The sequence below is a fragment of the Echiichthys vipera genome (assembly GCF_963691815.1).
Source record: "Echiichthys vipera genome assembly, chromosome: 3".
Classification (NCBI taxonomy): Eukaryota; Metazoa; Chordata; class Actinopteri; order Perciformes; family Trachinidae; genus Echiichthys; species Echiichthys vipera.
This window is the reverse complement of record NC_139828.1, coordinates 1,445,283-1,465,282: the sequence shown is the minus strand read 5'-3', so window position 1 is coordinate 1,465,282 and position 20,000 is coordinate 1,445,283. Positions and strand designations below refer to the sequence as shown.

General features: G+C 44.5%; 2 protein-coding genes across 3 annotated transcripts in view; both read left to right on the top strand.

Moving 5' to 3' along the window:
- LOC310945330 (inaD-like protein) overlaps positions 1–18,679 on the top strand; it is a 32,743-nt gene extending 14,064 nt beyond the window's left edge. The window contains exons 7-18 of one of the 2 annotated variants that reach the window (XM_083911389.1): positions 1,654–1,782; positions 1,940–2,185; positions 2,260–2,362; positions 4,294–4,382; positions 10,163–10,292; positions 14,436–14,555; positions 16,049–16,110; positions 16,411–16,467; positions 16,723–16,857; positions 17,012–17,271; positions 17,427–17,483; positions 18,620–18,679. In XM_083911389.1, the coding sequence (XP_083767515.1) occupies positions 1,654–1,782; positions 1,940–2,185; positions 2,260–2,362; positions 4,294–4,382; positions 10,163–10,292; positions 14,436–14,555; positions 16,049–16,110; positions 16,411–16,467; positions 16,723–16,857; positions 17,012–17,245 (1,305 nt within the window). In that variant the 3' untranslated portion in view covers positions 17,246–17,271; positions 17,427–17,483; positions 18,620–18,679. Of the gene's footprint in view, positions 1–1,653; positions 1,783–1,939; positions 2,186–2,259; positions 2,363–4,293; positions 4,383–10,162; positions 10,293–14,435; positions 14,556–16,048; positions 16,111–16,410; positions 16,468–16,722; positions 16,858–17,011; positions 17,272–17,426; positions 17,484–18,616 lie in introns of both variants that reach the window. The other variant, XM_083911388.1, reaches the window with a different exon arrangement.
- Positions 18,680–18,768: 89 nt separating this feature from the next.
- The window catches only part of LOC310966845 (inaD-like protein), a gene marked incomplete at its 3' end in the record, with an annotated part of 108,963 nt that continues 107,731 nt past the window's right edge, over positions 18,769–20,000 (top strand). Inside the window, exon 1 of the mRNA XM_083940774.1 lies at positions 18,769–18,856. The remainder of the gene's footprint in view (positions 18,857–20,000) is intronic.

The window sequence follows — 20,000 nt, the reverse complement described above, 5'->3', positions numbered from 1 at the left end:
AAAAATAGATGCAAAACCAGCACAAAAAGATGCAAAATGACTAAAAATAGATGCAAAACAGCACAAAAAGATGCAAAATGACTAAAAATAGATGCAAAACCACCACAAAAAGATGCAAAATGACTAAAAATAGATGCAAAACCAGCACAAAAAGATGCAAAATGACTAAAAATAGATGCAAAACCACCACAAAAAGATGCAAAATGACTAAAAATAGATGCAAAACCAGCACAAAAAGATGCAAAATGACTAAAAATAGATGCAAAACCACCACAAAAAGATGCAAAATGACTAAAAATAGATGCAAAACCAGCACAAAAAGATGCATTTTGGTGCTTGTGCATCGGCCTCGGCTCTGTGACGGCGTCGCCTCAGCCCCCTGACGGCGCCCCGCTCTGCTGCCGGTTCATCATCACACAGAGTGACACTGCCCCTCTTGTTTGCCCCCCCGCCCCCCCCCCCCCCCCCCCCCTCGCGGGGCCTCGTTCTGCTGCTTTTGTTTTATTCGTGTCCCGTTTCTATCGAGGTCACGTTTGATGAAGCCGCGGGTGCAAAACCCCGACTCTGGCCGGGCTCTCACCGCTGCTCCTCTGACCCGTCCCAGCTGACGTGTGCGACCCCCTCCCCTCCTCGCTCTGACGCTGACGGGAAACCCCTCGCCATAGAGTCGCTCATGAAGACGAGAGCCAATCAGAGTCAGACGTGATTAAACCGCTTCTGTCCGGGACGTGAATATTTCAGGACGGACGCGCTCCTCCTCTCATTGATGTCGCTCCTGAAAACGACAAAAGCAGAGAGAAGGAGATAAAAGAGGAGAAAAGAGTGATGAAAGGAACCTGAGGGCCTTAAACGGCCGCAGCGGACAGGAAGTGAACCGCAGGAAGTTCATCAACTCCACTGTCTGTCAATCAAAGGTCGTGACCTCCGTGAGAACGGCAGAGAAACGATGATACCTGTTCATATTCACCCGCTCTGTGGTGCGTTCAAGTGACACTCTGTTGGTTTATGTGCTGGTTTTGCATCTATTTTTAGTCATTTTGCATCTTTTTGTGGTGGTTTTGCATCTATTTTTAGACATTTTGCATCTTTTTGTGCTGGTTTTGCATCTATTTTTAGTCATTTTACATCTTTTTGTGCTGGTTTTGCATCTATTTTTAGTCATTTTACATCTTTTTGTGCTGGTTTTGCATCTATTTTTAGTCATTTTACATCTTTTTGTGCTGGTTTTGCATCTATTTTGAGTCATTTTGCATCTTTTTGTGATGGTTTTGCATCTATTTTTAGTCATTTTGCATCTTTTTGTGCTGGTTTTGCATCTATTTTTAGACATTTTGCATCTTTTTGTGCTGGTTTTGCATCTATTTTTAGTCATTTTACATCTTTTTGTGCTGGTTTTGCATCTATTTTTAGTCATTTTGCATCTTTTTGTGCTGGTTTTGCATCTATTTTTACTCATTTTGCATCTGTTTGTGTTGGTTTTGCATCTATTTTTAGTCATTTTGCATCTTTTTGTGCTGGTTTTGCATCTATTTTTAGTCATTTTGCATCTTTTTGTGCTGGTTTTGCATCTTTTTTTAGTCATTTTGCATCTTTTTGTGCTGGTTTTGCATCTATTTTTAGTCATTTTGCATCTCTTGCGTCCCTGTGCTGCAGGAGTCGTGGGGTCACGTGGAGCAGATCCAGCTGGTGAACGACGGCTCAGGTTTGGGCTTCGGCATCGTGGGCGGGAGGACGAGCGGCGTGGTGGTCAGGACGCTCCTCCCACACAGCGTGGCCGACAAGGTGAGTCCACCTGACGGGTACTTTTATTGTGAAGGATCTTCATGTATTTGACTTTTATTGTGAAGTGAAACGACTGAAAAACGCTCTGCTCACTGTTTTGAGAACCTTCTCTCTGATTGGTGCTCGTGCTCCCCCTCCCCCCCTCTCGTCCAATCAGGACGGCCGTCTCCGCACAGGTGACCACATCCTCCGCATCGGGGCGACGCCCACCACCGGCCTCACCAGCGACCAGGTGGTCCAGGTGCTGCAGGGCTGCGGGAGTCACGTGACCTTACTGATCGCCAGGGACCCCCGGGGTCAGAGGTCAGCGGCCCCGCCTCCCCCGCCCCCGCCCCCCTCGGCCCCCGTCGGCTCCTTACCCCCGCGCCCCCCGAACCCGCCCCAACGCCGGCTCAGCAAGACGGTGAGCACCAGAGGAACCAGATCTCGGGGTCCTGCTGAGGCGGGTTCTTCACGTGGACTCTGTTTGTGTTTCAGCCGAACCTGGAGGGCTACGAGATCCACGAGGTCCCTCTGAGCAGGAAGGACGGGCAGGGCCTCGGCATCTCCATCATCGGGTACAACCCCAGGACCAGCTCAGGTGGGACGGGGGGGGACACCCGGGGGGGGGGGGGGGCAGGGGGACACACGGGGTAACATGGGGACAGGAAGACACGGAGACACTTCCTGCTCCGTCCATATTTAACTCTTTATCTGCACCAAGCGTTTAATGCTGACTCAGACGTGTCTCTGTTTAGAGACTTTTATTGTGAAGGAGCTTCAGTTCTCTGACTTTTATTGTGAAGGAGCTTCAGTTCTCTGACTTTTATTGTGAAGGAGCTTCAGTTCTCTGACGTTTATTGTGAAGGAGCTTCAGTTCTCTGACGTTTATTGTGAAGGAGCTTCAGTTCTCTGACGTTTATTGTGAAGGAGCTTCAGTTCTCTGACTTTTATTGTGATGGAGCTTCAGTTCTCTGACTTTTATTGTGAAGGAGCTTCAGATGTTTGACTTTTATTGTGAAGGAGCTTCAGTTCTCTGACTTTTATTGTGAAGGAGCTTCAGATGTTTGACTTTTATTGTGAAGGAGCTTCAGTTTCTCTGACTTTTATTGTGATGGAGCTTCAGTTCTCTGACTTTTATTGTGAAGGAGCTTCAGTTCTCTGACTTTTATTGTGAAGGAGCTTCAGTTCTCTGACGTTTATTGTGAAGGAGCTTCAGTTCTCTGACTTTTATTGTGAAGGAGCTTCAGTTCTCTGACGTTTATTGTGAAGGAGCTTCAGTTCTCTGACTTTTATTGTGAAGGAGCTTCAGTTCTCTGACGTTTATTGTAAAGGAGCTTCAGTTCTCTGACTTTTATTGTGAAGGAGCTTCAGTTCTCTGACGTTTATTGTAAAGGAGCTTCAGTTCTCTGACTTTTATTGTGATGGAGCTTCAGTTCTCTGACTTTTATTGTGAAGGAGCTTCAGTTCTCTGACGTTTATTGTAAAGGAGCTTCAGTTCTCTGACTTTTATTGTGAAGGAGCTTCAGTTCTCTGACTTTTATTGTGATGGAGCTTCAGTTCTCTGACTTTTATTGTGAAGGAGCTTCAGATGTTTGACTTTTATTGTGAAGGAGCTTTAGTTCTCTGACTTTTATTGTGAAGGAGCTTCAGATGTTTGACTTTTATTGTGAAGGAGCTTCAGTTCTCTGACTTTTATTGTGAAGGAGCTTCAGTTCTCTGACTTTTATTGTGAAGGAGCTTCAGGTCTCTGACTTTTATTGTGAAGGAGCTTCAGTTCTCTGACTTTTATTGTGAAGGAGCTTCAGTTTCTCTGACTTTTATTGTGAAGGAGCTTCAGTTCTCTGACGTTTATTGTGAAGGAGCTTCAGTTCTCTGACTTTTATTGTGAAGGAGCTTCAGTTCTCTGACGTTTATTGTGAAGGAGCTTCAGTTCTCTGACTTTTATTGTGAAGGAGCTTCAGTTCTCTGGCTTTTATTGTGAAGGAGCTTCAGTTCTCTGACTTTTATTGTGAAGGAGCTTCAGTTCTCCGACTTTTATTGTGAAGGAGCTTCAATTCTCTGACTTTTATTGTGAAGGAGGGACGGGAATAGGGGGGACAAGGGGACAAACAAGGAGCTTCAGGTATTTGACTTTTATTGTGAAGGAGCTTCAGATGTTTGACTTTTAGTGTGAAGGAGCTTCAGTTATGCAGCTTTTATTGTGAAGGAGCTTCAGTTATGCAGCTTTTATTGTGAAGGAGCTTCAGATGTTTGACTTTTATTGTGAAGGAGCTTCAGTTATGCAGCTTTTATTGTGAAGGAGTTTCAGTTATGCAGCTTTTATTGTGAAAGAGCTTTAGATGTTTGACTTTTATTGTGAAGGAGTTTCAGTTATGCAGCTTTTATTGTGAAAGAGCTTCAGATGTTTGACTTTTATTGTGAAGGAGCTTCAGTTATGTAGCTTTTATTGTGAAGGATCATCAGGTATTTGACTTTTATTGTGAAGGATCTAATAATAATAATAATAATGATGTTTCCTCTCCGGTCCAGATGCGGTCGGCGTGTTTGTGAAACACGTGGTTCCCGGCAGCGCTGCGGACCACAGCGGAAACATCCGGGTCCACGACCGACTGCTCGCCGTGAGAACGTTTCACAAAAACATGAACGAATGAAACAAAAACATGAACGAATGAAACAAAAACATGAACGAATGAAACAAAAACATGAACGAATGAAACAAAAACATGAACGAATGAAACAAAAACATGAACGAATGAAACAAACATGAATGAATGAAACAAAAACATGAATAACTGAAACAAAAACATGAACGAATGAAACAAAAACATGAATAACTGAAACAAAAACATGAATGAATGAAACAAAAACATGAATGAATGAAACAAAAACATGAATGAATGAAACAAAAACATGAATGAATGAAACAAAAACATGAATGAATGAAACAAAAACATGAATGAATGAAACAAAAACATGAACGAATGAAACAAAAACATGAACGAATGAAACAAAAACATGAACGAATGAAACAAAAACATGAAAGAATGAATCAAAAACATGAACGAATGAAACAAAAACATGAACGAATGAAACAAAAACATGAACGAATGAAACAAAAACATGAACGAATGAAACAAAAACATGAACGAATGAAACAAAAACATGAATGAATGAAACAAAAACATGAACGAATGAAACAAAAACATGAACGAATGAAACAAAAACATGAATGAAACAAAAACATGAATGAAACAAAAACATGAATGAATGAAACAAAAACATGAACGAATGAAACAAAAACATGAAAGAATGAAACAAAAACATGAACGAATGAAACAAAAACATGAACGAATGAAACAAAAACATGAATGAATGAAACAAAAACATGAACGAATGAAACAAAAACATGAACGAATGAAACAAAAACATGAACGAATGAAACAAAAACATGAACGAATGAAACAAAAACATGAACGAATGAAACAAAAACATGAACGAATGAAACAAAAACATGAACGAATGAAACAAAAACATGAACGAATGAAACAAAAACATGAACGAATGAAACAAAAACATGAACGAATGAAACAAAAACATGAACGAATGAAACAAAAACATGAACGAATGAAACAAAAACATGAACGAATGAAACAAAAACATGAACGAATGAAACAAAAACATGAACGAATGAAACAAAAACATGAACGAATGAAACAAAAACATGAACGAATGAAACAAAAACATGAACGAATGAAACAAAAACATGAACGAATGAAACAAAAACATGAACGAATGAAACAAAAACATGAACGAATGAAACAAAAACATGAACGAATGAAACAAAAACATGAACGAATGAAACAAAAACATGAACGAATGAAACAAAAACATGAACGAATGAAACAAAAACATGAACGAATGAAACAAAAACATGAACGAATGAAACAAAAACATGAACGAATGAAACAAAAACATGAACGTATGAAACAAAAACATGAACGTATGAAACAAAAACATGAACGTATGAAACAAAAACATGAACGAATGAAACAAAAACATGAACGAATGAAACAAAAACATGAACGAATGAAACAAAAACATGAACGAATGAAACAAAAACATGAACGAATGAAACAAAAACATGAACGAATGAAACAAAAACATGAACGAATGAAACAAAAACATGAACGAATGAAACAAAAACATGAACGAATGAAACAAAAACATGAACGAATGAAACAAAAACATGAACGAATGAAACAGAAACATGAATGAATGAAACAAAAACATGAACGAATGAAACAAAAACATGAACGAATGAAACAAAAACATGAACGAATGAAACAAAAACATGAACGAATGAAACAAAAACATGAACGAATGAAACAAAAACATGAACGAATGAAACAAAAACATGAATGAAACAAAAACATGAACGAATGAAACAAAAACATGAACGAATGAAACAAAAACATGAATGAAACAAAAACATGAACGAATGAAACAAAAACATGAACGAATGAAACAAAAACATGAACGAATGAAACAAAAACATGAACGAATGAAACAAAAACATGAACGAATGAAACAAAAACATGAATGAATGAAACAAAAACATGAACGAATGAAACAAAAACATGAACGAATGAAACAAAAACATGAACGAATGAAACAAAAACATGAACGAATGAAACAAAAACATGAACGAATGAAACAAAAACATGAACGAATGAAACAAAAACATGAACGAATGAAACAAAAACATGAACGAATGAAACAAAAACATGAACGAATGAAACAAAAACATGAACGAATGAAACAAAAACATGAACGAATGAAACAAAAACATGAACGAAACAAAAACATGAACGAAACAAAAACATGAACGAAACAAAAACATGAACGAATGAAACAAAAACATGAACGAATGAAACAAAAACATGAACGAATGAAACAAAAACATGAACGAATGAAACAAAAACATGAACGAATGAAACAAAAACATGAATGAATGAAACAAAAACATGAACGAATGAAACAAAAACATGAACGAATGAAACAAAAACATGAACGAATGAAACAAAAACATGAACGAATGAAACAAAAACATGAACGAATGAAACAAAAACATGAATGAATGAAACAAAAACATGAACGAATGAAACAAAAACATGAACGAATGAAACAAAAACATGAACGAATGAAACAAAAACATGAACGAATGAAACAAAAACATGAACGAATGAAACAAAAACATGAACGAATGAAACAAAAACATGAACGAATGAAACAAAAACATGAACGAATGAAACAAAAACATGAACGAATGAAACAAAAACATGAACGAATGAAACAAAAACATGAACGAATGAAACAAAAACATGAACGAATGAAACAAAAACATGAACGAATGAAACAAAAACATGAACGAATGAAACAAAAACATGAATGAAACAAAAACATGAACGAATGAAACAAAAACATGAAAGAATGAAACAAAAACATGAATGAATGAAACAAAAACATGAACGAATGAAACAAAAACATGAACGAATGAAACAAAAACATGAACGAATGAAACAAAAACATGAATGAAACAAAAACATGAACGAATGAAACAAAAACATGAACGAATGAAACAAAAACATGAACGAATGAAACAAAAACATGAATGAATGAAACAAAAACATGAATGAAACAAAAACATGAATGAATGAAACAAAAACATGAATGAAACAAAAACATGAACGAATGAAACAAAAACATGAACGAATGAAACAAAAACATGAACAAATGAAACAAAAACATGAACGAATGAAACAAAAACATGAACGAATGAAACAAAAACATGAATGAATGAAACAAAAACATGAACGAATGAAACAAAAACATGAACGAATGAAACAAAAACATGAACGAATGAAACAAAAACATGAACGAATGAAACAAAAACATGAACGAATGAAACAAAAACATGAACGAATGAAACAAAAACATGAACGAATGAAACAAAAACATGAACGAATGAAACAAAAACATGAATGAAACAAAAACATGAACGAATGAAACAAAAACATGAAAGAATGAAACAAAAACATGAATGAATGAAACAAAAACATGAACGAATGAAACAAAAACATGAACGAATGAAACAAAAACATGAACGAATGAAACAAAAACATGAACGAATGAAACAAAAACATGAACGAATGAAACAAAAACATGAACGAATGAAACAAAAACATGAACGAATGAAACAAAAACATGAACGAATGAAACAAAAACATGAATGAATGAAACAAAAACATGAATGAAACAAAAACATGAATGAATGAAACAAAAACATGAATGAAACAAAAACATGAACGAATGAAACAAAAACATGAACGAATGAAACAAAAACATGAACGAATGAAACAAAAACATGAACGAATGAAACAAAAACATGAACGAACGAAACAAAAACATGAACGAATGAAACAAAAACATGAACGAACGAAACAAAAACATGAACGAATGAAACAAAAACATGAACGAATGAAACAAAAACATGAACGAATGAAACAAAAACATGAACGAATGAAACTAAAACATCAATAACTGAAACAAAAACATGAACGAATGAAACAAAAACATGAATGAATGAAACAAAAACATGAACGAATGAAACAAAAACATGAAAGAATGAAACAAAAACATGAACGAATGAAACAAAAACATGAACGAATGAAACAAAAACATGAACGAATGAAACAAAAACATGAACGAATGAAACAAAAACATGAACGAATGAAACAAAAACATGAACGAATGAAACAAAAACATTAATGAATGAAACAAAAATATGAAAGAATGAAACAAAAACATGAACGAATGAAACAAAAACATGAACGAATGAAACAAAAACATGAACGAATGAAACAAAAACATGAAAGAATGAAACAAAAACATGAATGAATGAAACAAAAACATGAACGAATGAAACAAAAACATGAAAGAATGAAACAAAAACATGAATGAATGAAACAAAAACATGAACGAATGAAACAAAAACATGAACGAATGAAACAAAAACATGAATGAATGAAACAAAAACATGAACGAATGAAACAAAAACATGAACGAATGAAACAAAAACATGAACGAATGAAACAAAAACATGAACGAATGAAACAAAAACATGAACGAATGAAACAAAACATGAACGAATGAAACAAAAACATGAAAGAATGAAACAAAAACATGAACGAATGAAACAAAAACATGAACGAATGAAACAAAAACATGAATGAATGAAACAAAAACATGAATGAATGAAACAAAAACATGAACGAATGAAACAAAAACATGAACGAATGAAACAAAAACATGAACGAATGAAACAAAAACATGAACGAATGAAACAAAAACATGAAAGAATGAAACAAAAACATGAACGAATGAAACAAAAACATGAACGAATGAAACAAAAACATGAACGAATGAAACAAAACATGAACGAATGAAACAAAAACATGAATGAATGAAATAAAAACATGAACGAATGAAACAAAAACATGAACGAATGAAACAAAAACATGAACGAATGAAACAAAAACATGAACGAATGAAACAAAAACATGAACGAATGAAACAAAAACATGAACGAATGAAACAAAAACATGAACGAATGAAACAAAAACATGAACGAATGAAACAAAAACATGAACGAATGAAACAAAAACATGAACGAATGAAACAAAAACATGAACGAATGAAACTAAAACATCAATAACTGAAACAAAAACATGAACGAATGAAACAAAAACATGAATGAATGAAACAAAAACATGAACGAATGAAACAAAAACATGAAAGAATGAAACAAAAACATGAACGAATGAAACAAAAACATGAACGAATGAAACAAAAACATGAACGAATGAAACAAAAACATGAACGAATGAAACAAAAACATGAACGAATGAAACAAAAACATGAACGAATGAAACAAAAACATTAATGAATGAAACAAAAATATGAAAGAATGAAACAAAAACATGAACGAATGAAACAAAAACATGAACGAATGAAACAAAAACATGAACGAATGAAACAAAAACATGAAAGAATGAAACAAAAACATGAATGAATGAAACAAAAACATGAACGAATGAAACAAAAACATGAAAGAATGAAACAAAAACATGAATGAATGAAACAAAAACATGAACGAATGAAACAAAAACATGAATGAATGAAACAAAAACATGAACGAATGAAACAAAAACATGAACGAATGAAACAAAAACATGAACGAATGAAACAAAAACATGAACGAATGAAACAAAAACATGAATGAATGAAACAAAAACATGAATGAATGAACTAAAGCGTGCGTCCGTGCGTCCGTCCGCAGCTGGACGGCGTCAGTCTCCACGGTCGGACCAATCAGGAGGTTCTGGAGGTGATGAAGCAGACGGGCCCGACTGTGGTTCTGTCTGTGGTCCGGAAGAAAACCAGAACCCTGGAGAGGTCCCTGGATAAAGGTAGACTCACTTAAAGCTGCATTCTCTCTGATGTCCACTTAAAGCTGCGTTCTCTCTAATGTCCAGCAGGAGGAGACTCCACTTAAAGCTGCATTCTCTCTAATGTCCAGCAGGAGGAGACTCCACTTAAAGCTGCATTCTCTCTAATGTCCAGCAGGAGGAGACTCCACTTAAAGCTGCATTCTCTCTAATGTCCAGCAGGAGGAGACTCCACTTAAAGCTGCATTCTCCCTAATGTCCAGCAGGAGGAGACTCCACTTAAAGCTGCATTCTCTCTAATGTCCAGCAGGAGGAGACTCCACTTAAAGCTGCATTCTCTCTAATGTCCAGCAGGAGGAGACTCCACTTAAAGCTGCATTCTCTCTAATGTCCAGCAGGAGGAGACTCCACTTAAAGCTGCATTCTCTCTAATGTCCAGCAGGAGGAGACTCCACTTAAAGCTGCATTCTCTCTAATGTCCAGCAGGAGGAGACTCCACTTAAAGCTGCATTCTCTCTAATGTCCAGCAGGACGAGACTCCACTTAAAGCTGCATTCTCTCTAATGTCCAGCAGGAGGAGACTCCACTTAAAGCTGCATTCTCTCTAATGTCCAGCAGGAGGAGACTCCACTTAAAGCTGCATTCTCTCTAATGTCCAGCAGGAGGAGACTCCACTTAAAGCTGCATTCTCTCTAATGTCCAGCAGGAGGAGACTCCACTTAAAGCTGCATTCTCTCTAATGTCCAGCAGGAGGAGACTCCACTTAAAGCTGCATTCTCTCTAATGTCCAGCAGGAGGAGACTCCACTTAAAGCTGCATTCTCTCTAATGTCCAGCAGGAGGAGACTCCACTTAAAGCTGCATTCTCTCTAATGTCCAGCAGGAGGAGACTCCACTTAAAGCTGCATTCTCTCTAATGTCCAGCAGGAGGAGACTCCACTTAAAGCTGCATTCTCTCTAATGTCCAGCAGGAGGAGACTCCACTTAAAGCTGCATTCTCTCTAATGTCCAGCAGAAGGAGACTCCACTTAAAGCTGCATTCTCTCTAATGTCCAGCAGGAGGAGACTCCACTTAAAGCTGCATTCTCTCTAATGTCCAGCAGGAGGAGACTCCACTTAAAGCTGCATTCTCTCTAATGTCCAGCAGGAGGAGACTCCACTTAAAGCTGCATTCTCTCTAATGTCCAGCAGGAGGAGACTCCACTTAAAGCTGCATTCTCTCTAATGTCCAGCAGGAGGAGACTCCACTTAAAGCTGCATTCTCCCTAATGTCCAGCAGGAGGAGACTCCACTTAAAGCTGCATTCTCTCTAATGTCCAGCAGGAGGAGACTCCACTTAAAGCTGCATTCTCTCTAATGTCCAGCAGGAGGAGACTCCACTTAAAGCTGCATTCTCTCTAATGTCCAGCAGGAGGAGACTCCACTTAAAGCTGCATTCTCTCTAATGTCCAGCAGGAGGAGACTCCACTTAAAGCTGCATTCTCTCTAATGTCCAGCAGGAGGAGACTCCACTTAAAGCTGCATTCTCTCTAATGTCCAGCAGGAGGAGACTCCACTTAAAGCTGCATTCTCTCTAATGTCCAGCAGGAGGAGACTCCACTTAAAGCTGCATTCTCTCTAATGTCCAGCAGGAGGAGACTCCACTTAAAGCTGCATTCTCCCTAATGTCCAGCAGGAGGAGACTCCACTTAAAGCTGCATTCTCTCTAATGTCCAGCAGGAGGAGACTCCACTTAAAGCTGCATTCTCTCTAATGTCCAGCAGGAGGAGACTCCACTTAAAGCTGCATTCTCTCTAATGTCCAGCAGGAGGAGACTCCACTTAAAGCTGCATTCTCTCTAATGTCCAGCAGGAGGAGACTCCACTTAAAGCTGCATTCTCTCTAATGTCCAGCAGGAGGAGACTCCACTTAAAGCTGCATTCTCTCTAATGTCCAGCAGGAGGAGACTCCACTTAAAGCTGCATTCTCTCTAATGTCCAGCAGGAGGAGACTCCACTTAAAGCTGCATTCTCTCTAATGTCCGGCAGGAGGAGACTCCACTTAAAGCTGCATTCTCTCTAATGTCCAGCAGGAGGAGACTCCACTTAAAGCTGCATTCTCTCTAATGTCCAGCAGGAGGAGACTCCACTAAAAGCTGCATTCTCTCTAATGTCCAGCAGGAGGAGACTCCACTTAAAGCTGCATTCTCTCTAATGTCCAGCAGGAGGAGTCTCCACTTAAAGCTGCATTCTCTCTAATGTCCAGCAGGAGGAGAGTCCACTTAAAGCTGCATTCTCTCTAATGTCCAGCAGGAGGAGAGTCCACTTAAAGCTGCATTCTCTCTAATGTCCAGCAGGAGGAGACTCCACTTAAAGCTGCATTCTCTCTAATGTCCAGCAGGAGGAGACTCCACTTAAAGCTGCATTCTCTCTAATGTCCAGCAGGAGGAGACTCCACTTAAAGCTGCATTCTCTCTAATGTCCAGCAGGAGGAGACTCCACTTAAAGCTGCATTCTCTCTAATGTCCAGCAGGAGGAGACTCCACTTAAAGCTGCATTCTCTCTAATGTCCAGCAGGAGGAGACTCCACTTAAAGCTGCATTCTCTCTAATGTCCAGCAGGAGGAGACTCCACTTAAAGCTGCATTCTCTCTAATGTCCAGCAGGAGGAGACTCCACTTAAAGCTGCATTCTCTCTAATGTCCAGCAGGAGGAGACTCCACTTAAAGCTGCATTCTCTCTAATGTCCAGCAGGAGGAGACTCCACTTAAAGCTGCATTCTCTCTAATGTCCAGCAGGAGGAGACTCCACTTAAAGCTGCATTCTCTCTAATGTCCAGCAGGAGGAGACTCCACTTAAAGCTGCAATCTCTCTAATGTCCAGCAGGAGGAGACTCCACTTAAAGCTGCATTCTCTCTAATGTCCAGCAGGAGGAGACTCCACTTAAAGCTGCATTCTCTCTAATGTCCAGCAGGAGGAGACTCCACTTAAAGCTGCATTCTCTCTGATGTCCAGCAGGAGGAGACTCCACTTAAAGCTGCATTCTCTCTAATGTCCAGCAGGAGGAGACTCCACTTAAAGCTGCATTCTCTCTAATGTCCAGCAGGAGGAGACTCCACTTAAAGCTGCATTCTCTCTAATGTCCAGCAGGAGGAGACTCCACTTAAAGCTGCATTCTCTCTAATGTCCAGCAGGGGGAGACTCCACTTAAAGCTGCATTCTCTCTAATGTCCAGCAGAAGGAGACTCCACTTAAAGCTGCATTCTCTCTAATGTCCAGCAGGAGGAGACTCCACTTAAAGCTGCATTCTCTCTAATGTCCAGCAGAAGGAGACTCCACTTAAAGCTGCATTCTCTCTAATGTCCAGCAGGAGGAGACTCCACTTAAAGCTGCATTCTCTCTAATGTCCAGCAGGAGGAGACTCCACTTAAAGCTGCATTCTCTCTAATGTCCAGCAGGAGGAGACTCCACTTAAAGCTGCATTGTGTCGTGTCAGGGGCTGGTGTCGTGTCAGGGGCTCGTGTCACGCCAGGGGCTGGTGCTCCCTGCAGAGGACTCTCGTCGTGTCTCAGACTCGAACGTGCTGAAGTTGTTGAAGTTCCTGTAACTTTGTGATTATTGTTTTGTATTAAAACAAAAAGAGCGCTGAAGTTATCGCAGCGCTGCTTCCTATTTCCTGTCCGCTCAGATTACGATGACTAATCTGTTTACTGCTCGCCGTAATTTCCCCGCGGTGTCGGGGGGGGAAAAGCCTGCGAGTCCGCGGAGATGAATTCACCGCGCCAGGGTCATTTTTTAAGGAGCGGTCAGACTCCAGACCAGAGGAGGGGGGGGGGGGGGGGGTGCAGGGCTCTTATCTCCTCCAGACGACTCCTTTTATTCCATTACCTGGAAAGTTCCGCGCTGCTCTTCTTATATCAGGCTCTTTCCCGCGGCTCCGTTATCCGCGCAGACTCACGATGAACCTGTCAGTGAGGAGGTCAGAGGTCAGAGTGGCGAGGGGGCCGCAGCCTCGATGAGAGAGGAGATAAAGTTTACTCTCTGCTGCAGCAGGAAGATATACGGTTAAAATATAAAGTGTGTGTGTGTGTGTGTGTGTGTGTGTGTGTGTGTGTGTGTGTGTGTGTGTGTGTGTGTGTGTGTGTGTGTGTGTGTGTGTGTGTGTGTGTGTGTGTGTGTGTGTGTCAGTGGAGAGGGAGTCGTCTCGTGTGTCACTGCGGAGGTCGTTGGAGGTCAAAGCTCGCTCGTCAGGGTTCGACCCGAGTCTGGAATCACCGACGTACCTGAACACAACACAGCAACCGAGGGGTGAGCACACACACACGCACACACACACACACACACACACACACACACACACACACACATTTCATATCTTTTATTTATGTGAACACTTAACAAGAACTCATTGAACACTCACGCAAAACTCTGACCCAAAGACCTCAGACAGAAGCTTCAGACGAGCCGGCGTGTGAAACAGGAAGTGGATGGATGGCGTGGGCTCTGATCGCCGTCCGCGCGTGCAGGCGTGTGCAGACGTGTCAGCGTGTGCAGACGTGTCAGCGTGTGCAGACGTGTGCAGGCGTGTGCAGACGTGTGCAGGCGTGTGCAGACGTGTGTAGGCGTGTGCAGACGTGTGCAGGCGTGTGCAGGCGTGTGCAAGCGTGTGCAGACGTGTGCAGGCGTGTGCAGGCGTGTGCAGGCGTGTGCAGCGTGTGCAGACGTGTGCAGACGTGTGCAGGCGTGTGCAGCGTGTGCAGACGTGTGCAGACGTGTGCAGGCGCGTGCAGGCATGTGTAGGCGTGTGCAGGCGTGTGCAGGCGTGTGTAGGCGTGTGTAGGCGTGTGCAGACGTGTCAGCGTGTGCAGGCGTGTGCAGACGTGTGCAGGCGTGTCAGCCGGGCCTCCAACAGCCCTCCTCTCTGAATTATTCCCTCTCTTTTTATTCCTCATTAGCTTTTGCTAAGTGGCCAAAACGCCACACTAACACTTAGCACGCCGCTCGCCCGCCTGCTCCCGGGGCCGACAGATGTAAAGTATCCGCGCCGCCTGTCAGCCGCGCCGCCTGACAGCCGCGCCGCGATGCATCGCCCCGTTCATTCAGCCCAACGCTGCAGATTAATTGCTCCTGTGAACGCCGGGGTTAGCAATGCTAATTTAATCAGAGCTGCTGCACAAACACCGCCAACATCACCGAGGTGTGTGTGTGTGTGTGTGTGTGTGTGTGTGTGTGTGTGTGTGTGTGTGTGTGTGTGTGTGTGTGTGTGTGTGTGTGTGTGTGTGTGTGTGTGTGTGTGTGTGTGTGTGTGTGTGTGTGTGTGTGTGTGTGTGTGTGTGTGTGTGTGTGTGTGTGTGTGTGTGTGTGTGTGTGCGCTCAGCTGAAGTTGCTTACTGTACACTTTACGTTTCATTTAGCTTCTTTTTTGTTCCTCTAATCGTTGAATTTGAATGATGCGGCCGCGCAGCAGAGACGGAGCGAAGCGTGTGTTCTGCAGCGTGTGTTCTGCAGCGTGAGCCACGCTGTCGAGGGCGTCACAACACAACAACAACAACAACAACACAACAACTCTTTAAATGCTGCCAGATGTTCTCGAACCTGCAGCAGCGCCTTCATTTGTGTCATCAGACGTCACCTGCAGCAGGAGACGCAGCTGCACCTGAGGAGGGTGGAGCTGCAGGAAGCTGCTGCGCCTCAATGGCTGAACTGTAATTATGTGTGCGTGTGTGTGTGTGTGTGTGTGTGTGTGTGTGTTCGTGTGTGTGTGTGTGTGTGTGTGTGTGTGTGTTCGTGTGTGTGTGCAGCCACAGATGCTGAACTGTGGGATAAATGGGAGCAGGCTCTGGGACCAAAGTACCAAGTTCTGGTGAGACCGGAAAGTTCTACACATCAACACTGATGCAGTCGACTTTACTGTCCACGTTCAACACTGACTGTGTGTGTGTGTGTGTGTGTGTGTGTGTGTGTGTGTGTGTGTGTGTGTGTGTGTGTGTGTGTGTGTGTGTGTGTGTGTGTGTGTGTGTGTGTGTGTGTGTGTGTGTGTGTGTGTGTGTGTGTGTGTGTGTGTGTGTGTGTGTGTGTGTGTGTGTGTGTGCGTGTGCGTGCGTGCGTGTGTGTGTGTGTGTGCGTGTGCCTGTGTGCGTGTGCCTGTGTGTGTGTGTGTCAGGTGGTGAAGTTAGATCCTGTCATTGAAGACGATGCAGAGCTGCAAAAATCCTCCAAGGTGAGAAACACTCGAGGCCCAAACGCCCTGAGAGCGACATCAGTGGAAACGGTTCGATGGCGTCCTGACGGCGTCCTGACGGCGTCTGCAGGAGCAGCCGTGGTTCAGGAAAAGTCTTTGCGTATTTGTCTTTTTTTGCGTCGGTGCTGCTGCTCCGCCTTCGTCCGTCTGATCAGAAACAACTGAAACGATGATGTGATAATAACCTGTCGTGTGTGTGTGCGTGTGTGTGTGTGTGTGTGTGTGTGTGTGCAGCTGCTGCCCGTGCACACGCTGCGTCTCGGCGTGGAGCTGGACTCCTTCGACGGTCACCACTACGTCTCCTCCGTGATCCCCGGGGGCCCCGCGGACAAACACGGAGCCCTGAGGCCCGAGGACGAGCTCCTGGAGGTGAACACCAGCTTCCACTGATTCTGCTTCCGTCAAAAAAATGAATAATAATGTCTTTAATGTCTTTGACCACGCGTGTCGGGGGAGGAGGGGGCGTGAGAGGGTGGGAATCGAACGCCAAGAACAGCGCTAACGTGCGGCGTGGTGTTTGCAGGTGAACGGCGTTCGTCTGTACGGGAAGACTCGTCGGGAAGTCGTGTCGTTCCTCAAAGAAGTTCCTCCTCCGTTCACTCTGGTCTGCTGCCGACACCCGACCTCCGACCGGGGGCCAGAGTCTGAGTCTGAGTCTGAACCGGACCTGAGCCTGGACCAGGACCAGGACCTGAACCAGGACCAGGACCAGGACCAGGACCAGGACCTGGACCTGGACCAGGACCTGACCCAGTGAGACAGCCCCAGCCCAGTGTGGAGGAGGTGAGAGAACAAACGAGAACAAAATGATCCGGTTCGATGCTGATGATGTTCTGCTGTGGTGAACTTGGTTCTGTTGGTTTTTAAGAACCGGTTCTGATCCGTTTGTGATGATTCGTAGAAAGTAAACAAATGTCTTTCGTCGTGTGTTTGTTCAGATGGAGCTGACGCTGTCGGCGCTGCTCTGCAGTCACACACGCGGCGGAGAGCAGCAGGTAAACGACACCTTTCTGTTTTAGAGAAACAGGAACAACTCGTGTGGAGTTGGACTCGTGCGCTGGTCCTGGATCCTCTCTAACAAACACCATGTTGGAACAGAGTTCTGAGGTCCCCACAGGTCTGAAGGGCTGCAGCCTCTGCTGGGTCAGAGGCAAAGCAGCGGGTGTGGGAGGAGTTCACAGAAGTCCTGGAGAAGGACTTTGGGGGGCACCGAGGTGCTTCTGGACCACCATTCAGCACCTCAGGAGGGGGACACGGGGAACCGTCCAAGCTGTTTAGATTTAAGGGAGAAGTTCAGCATCCGTGAGGAACTCGGAGTAGAGCCGCTGCTCCTTTGTGTTGAAAGGAGCCAGTTGAGGTGGTTCAGGATCATCTGGTTAGGATGAACCCTGGGCGCCTCCCTAGGGAGGTGTTCCAGGCACGTCCAGCTGGGAGGAGGCCTCGGGGAAGACCCAGGACCAGGTGGAGAGATTAGATCTCCACACTGGCCTGGGAACGCCTCAGGATCCCCAGTTAGAGCTGGTTAATGTGGCCCGGGAAAGGGAAGTTTGGGGTCCCTGCTGGAGCTGCTGCCCCTGAGACCTGATCCAGGATCAGAGGCTGGAGCTGCTGCGCCTGAGACCTGATCCAGGACCAGAGGCTGGAGCTGCTGCCCCTGAGACCTGATCCAGGATCAGAGGCTGGAGCTGCTGCCCCTGAGACCTGATCCAGGACCAGAGGCTGGAGCTGCTGCCCCTGAGACCTGATCCAGGATCAGAGGCTGGAGCTGCTGCCCCTGAGACCTGATCCAGGATCAGAGGCTGGAGCTGCTGCCCCTGAGACCTGATCCAGGATCAGAGGCTGGAGCTGCTGCCCTGAGACCTGATCCAGGATCAGAGGCTGGAGCTGCTGCCCCTGAGACCTGATCCAGGATCAGAGGCTGGAGCTGCTGCTCCTGAGACCTGATCCAGGATCAGAGGCTGGAGCTGCTGCCCCTGAGACCTGATCCAGGACCAGAGGCTGCAGCTGCTGCCCCTGAGACCTGATCCAGGATCAGAGGCTGAAGATGAGACAATAATAAAAATGTTTGCAATAATGATGAAAGAGCTGTTTATTGACAGATCTGAATTTCATATTTGTTTGTCTGCAGCAGGTTTCTGCTGAAGAGGTGGTGCTGATGAAGAAGGATGAAGAGGAGGAGCAGGAGCAGGAGGATGAAGAGGAGGAGGAGGAGGAGGAGGAGGAGGAGGAGGAGGAGCAGGAGGATGAAGAGGAGGAGGAGGAGGAGGAGGAGGAGGAGGAGCTGGCTCAGTGGTCTCCAGATGTTCAGGTGTTGCAGCTGCAGAAGGAGAAAGACAAAGGCCTCGGCTTCAGCATCCTGGACTACCAGGTAACAGCACCACCACCTGACCGAGGTCCACGGGTCTGTGGGTCCACGGGTCTGCAGGTCCACAGGTCTGTGGGTCCACGGGTCTGCAGGTCCACGGGTCTGCGGGTCCACGGGTCTGCAGGTCCACAGGTCTGCAGGTCCACGGGTCCACGGGTCTGCAGGTCCACGGGTCTGTGGGTCCACGGGTCTGCAGGTCCACAGGTCTGCGGGTCCACGGGTCTGCAGGTCCACAGGTCTGCAGGTCCATGGATCTGCAGGTCCACGGGTCTGCGGGTCCACCGGTCTGCGGGTCCACGGGTCTGTGGGTCCACGGGTCTGTGGGTCCACGGGTCTGCGGGTCCACGGGTCTGCAGGTCCACGGGTCTGCAGGTCCACGGGTCTGCAGGTCCATGGATCTGCAGGTCCACGGGTCTGTGGGTCCACGGGTCTGTGGGTCCACAGGTCCACGGGTCCACGGGTCTGCAGGTCCACGGGTCTGCAGGTCTGCAGGTCCACAGGTCTGCAGGTCTGCAGGTCCACAGGTCCACGGGTCTGCGGGTCCACGGGTCCACAGGTCCACGGGTCTGTGGGTCCACGGGTCTGTGGGTCCACAGGTCCGGGGGTCCACGGGTCTGCAGGTCCACAGGTCTGCAGGTCCACGGGTCTGCAGGTCCACTGGTCCATGGTTCCACGGGTCTGCAGGTCCACAGGTCCACGGGTCTGCAGGTCTACGGGTCTGCAGGTCCACTGGTCCATGGTTCCACGGGTCTGCAGGTCCACAGGTCCACGGGTCTGCGGGTCCACGGGTCCACAGGTCCACGGGTCTGTGGGTCCACGGGTCTGTGGGTCCACAGGTCCGGGGGTCCACGGGTCTGCAGGTCCACAGGTCTGCAGGTCCACGGGTCTGCAGGTCCACTGGTCCATGGTTCCACGGGTCTGCAGGTCCACAGGTCCACGGGTCTGTGGGTCCACAGGTCCGGGGGTCCACAGGTCCGGGGGTCCACAGGTCCGGGGGTCCACAGGTCAGCGGGAACACTAACTTTTGTTAAAGTGTCCGTCCGGTGAAAATGGACCCAGGGTCTTTTTCTGCATTCACACTGATGCAGTGGACGTCCACAGACCATCCAATGTAACCATGTTAGATTGTGGACCGGGGGGAGGGGGT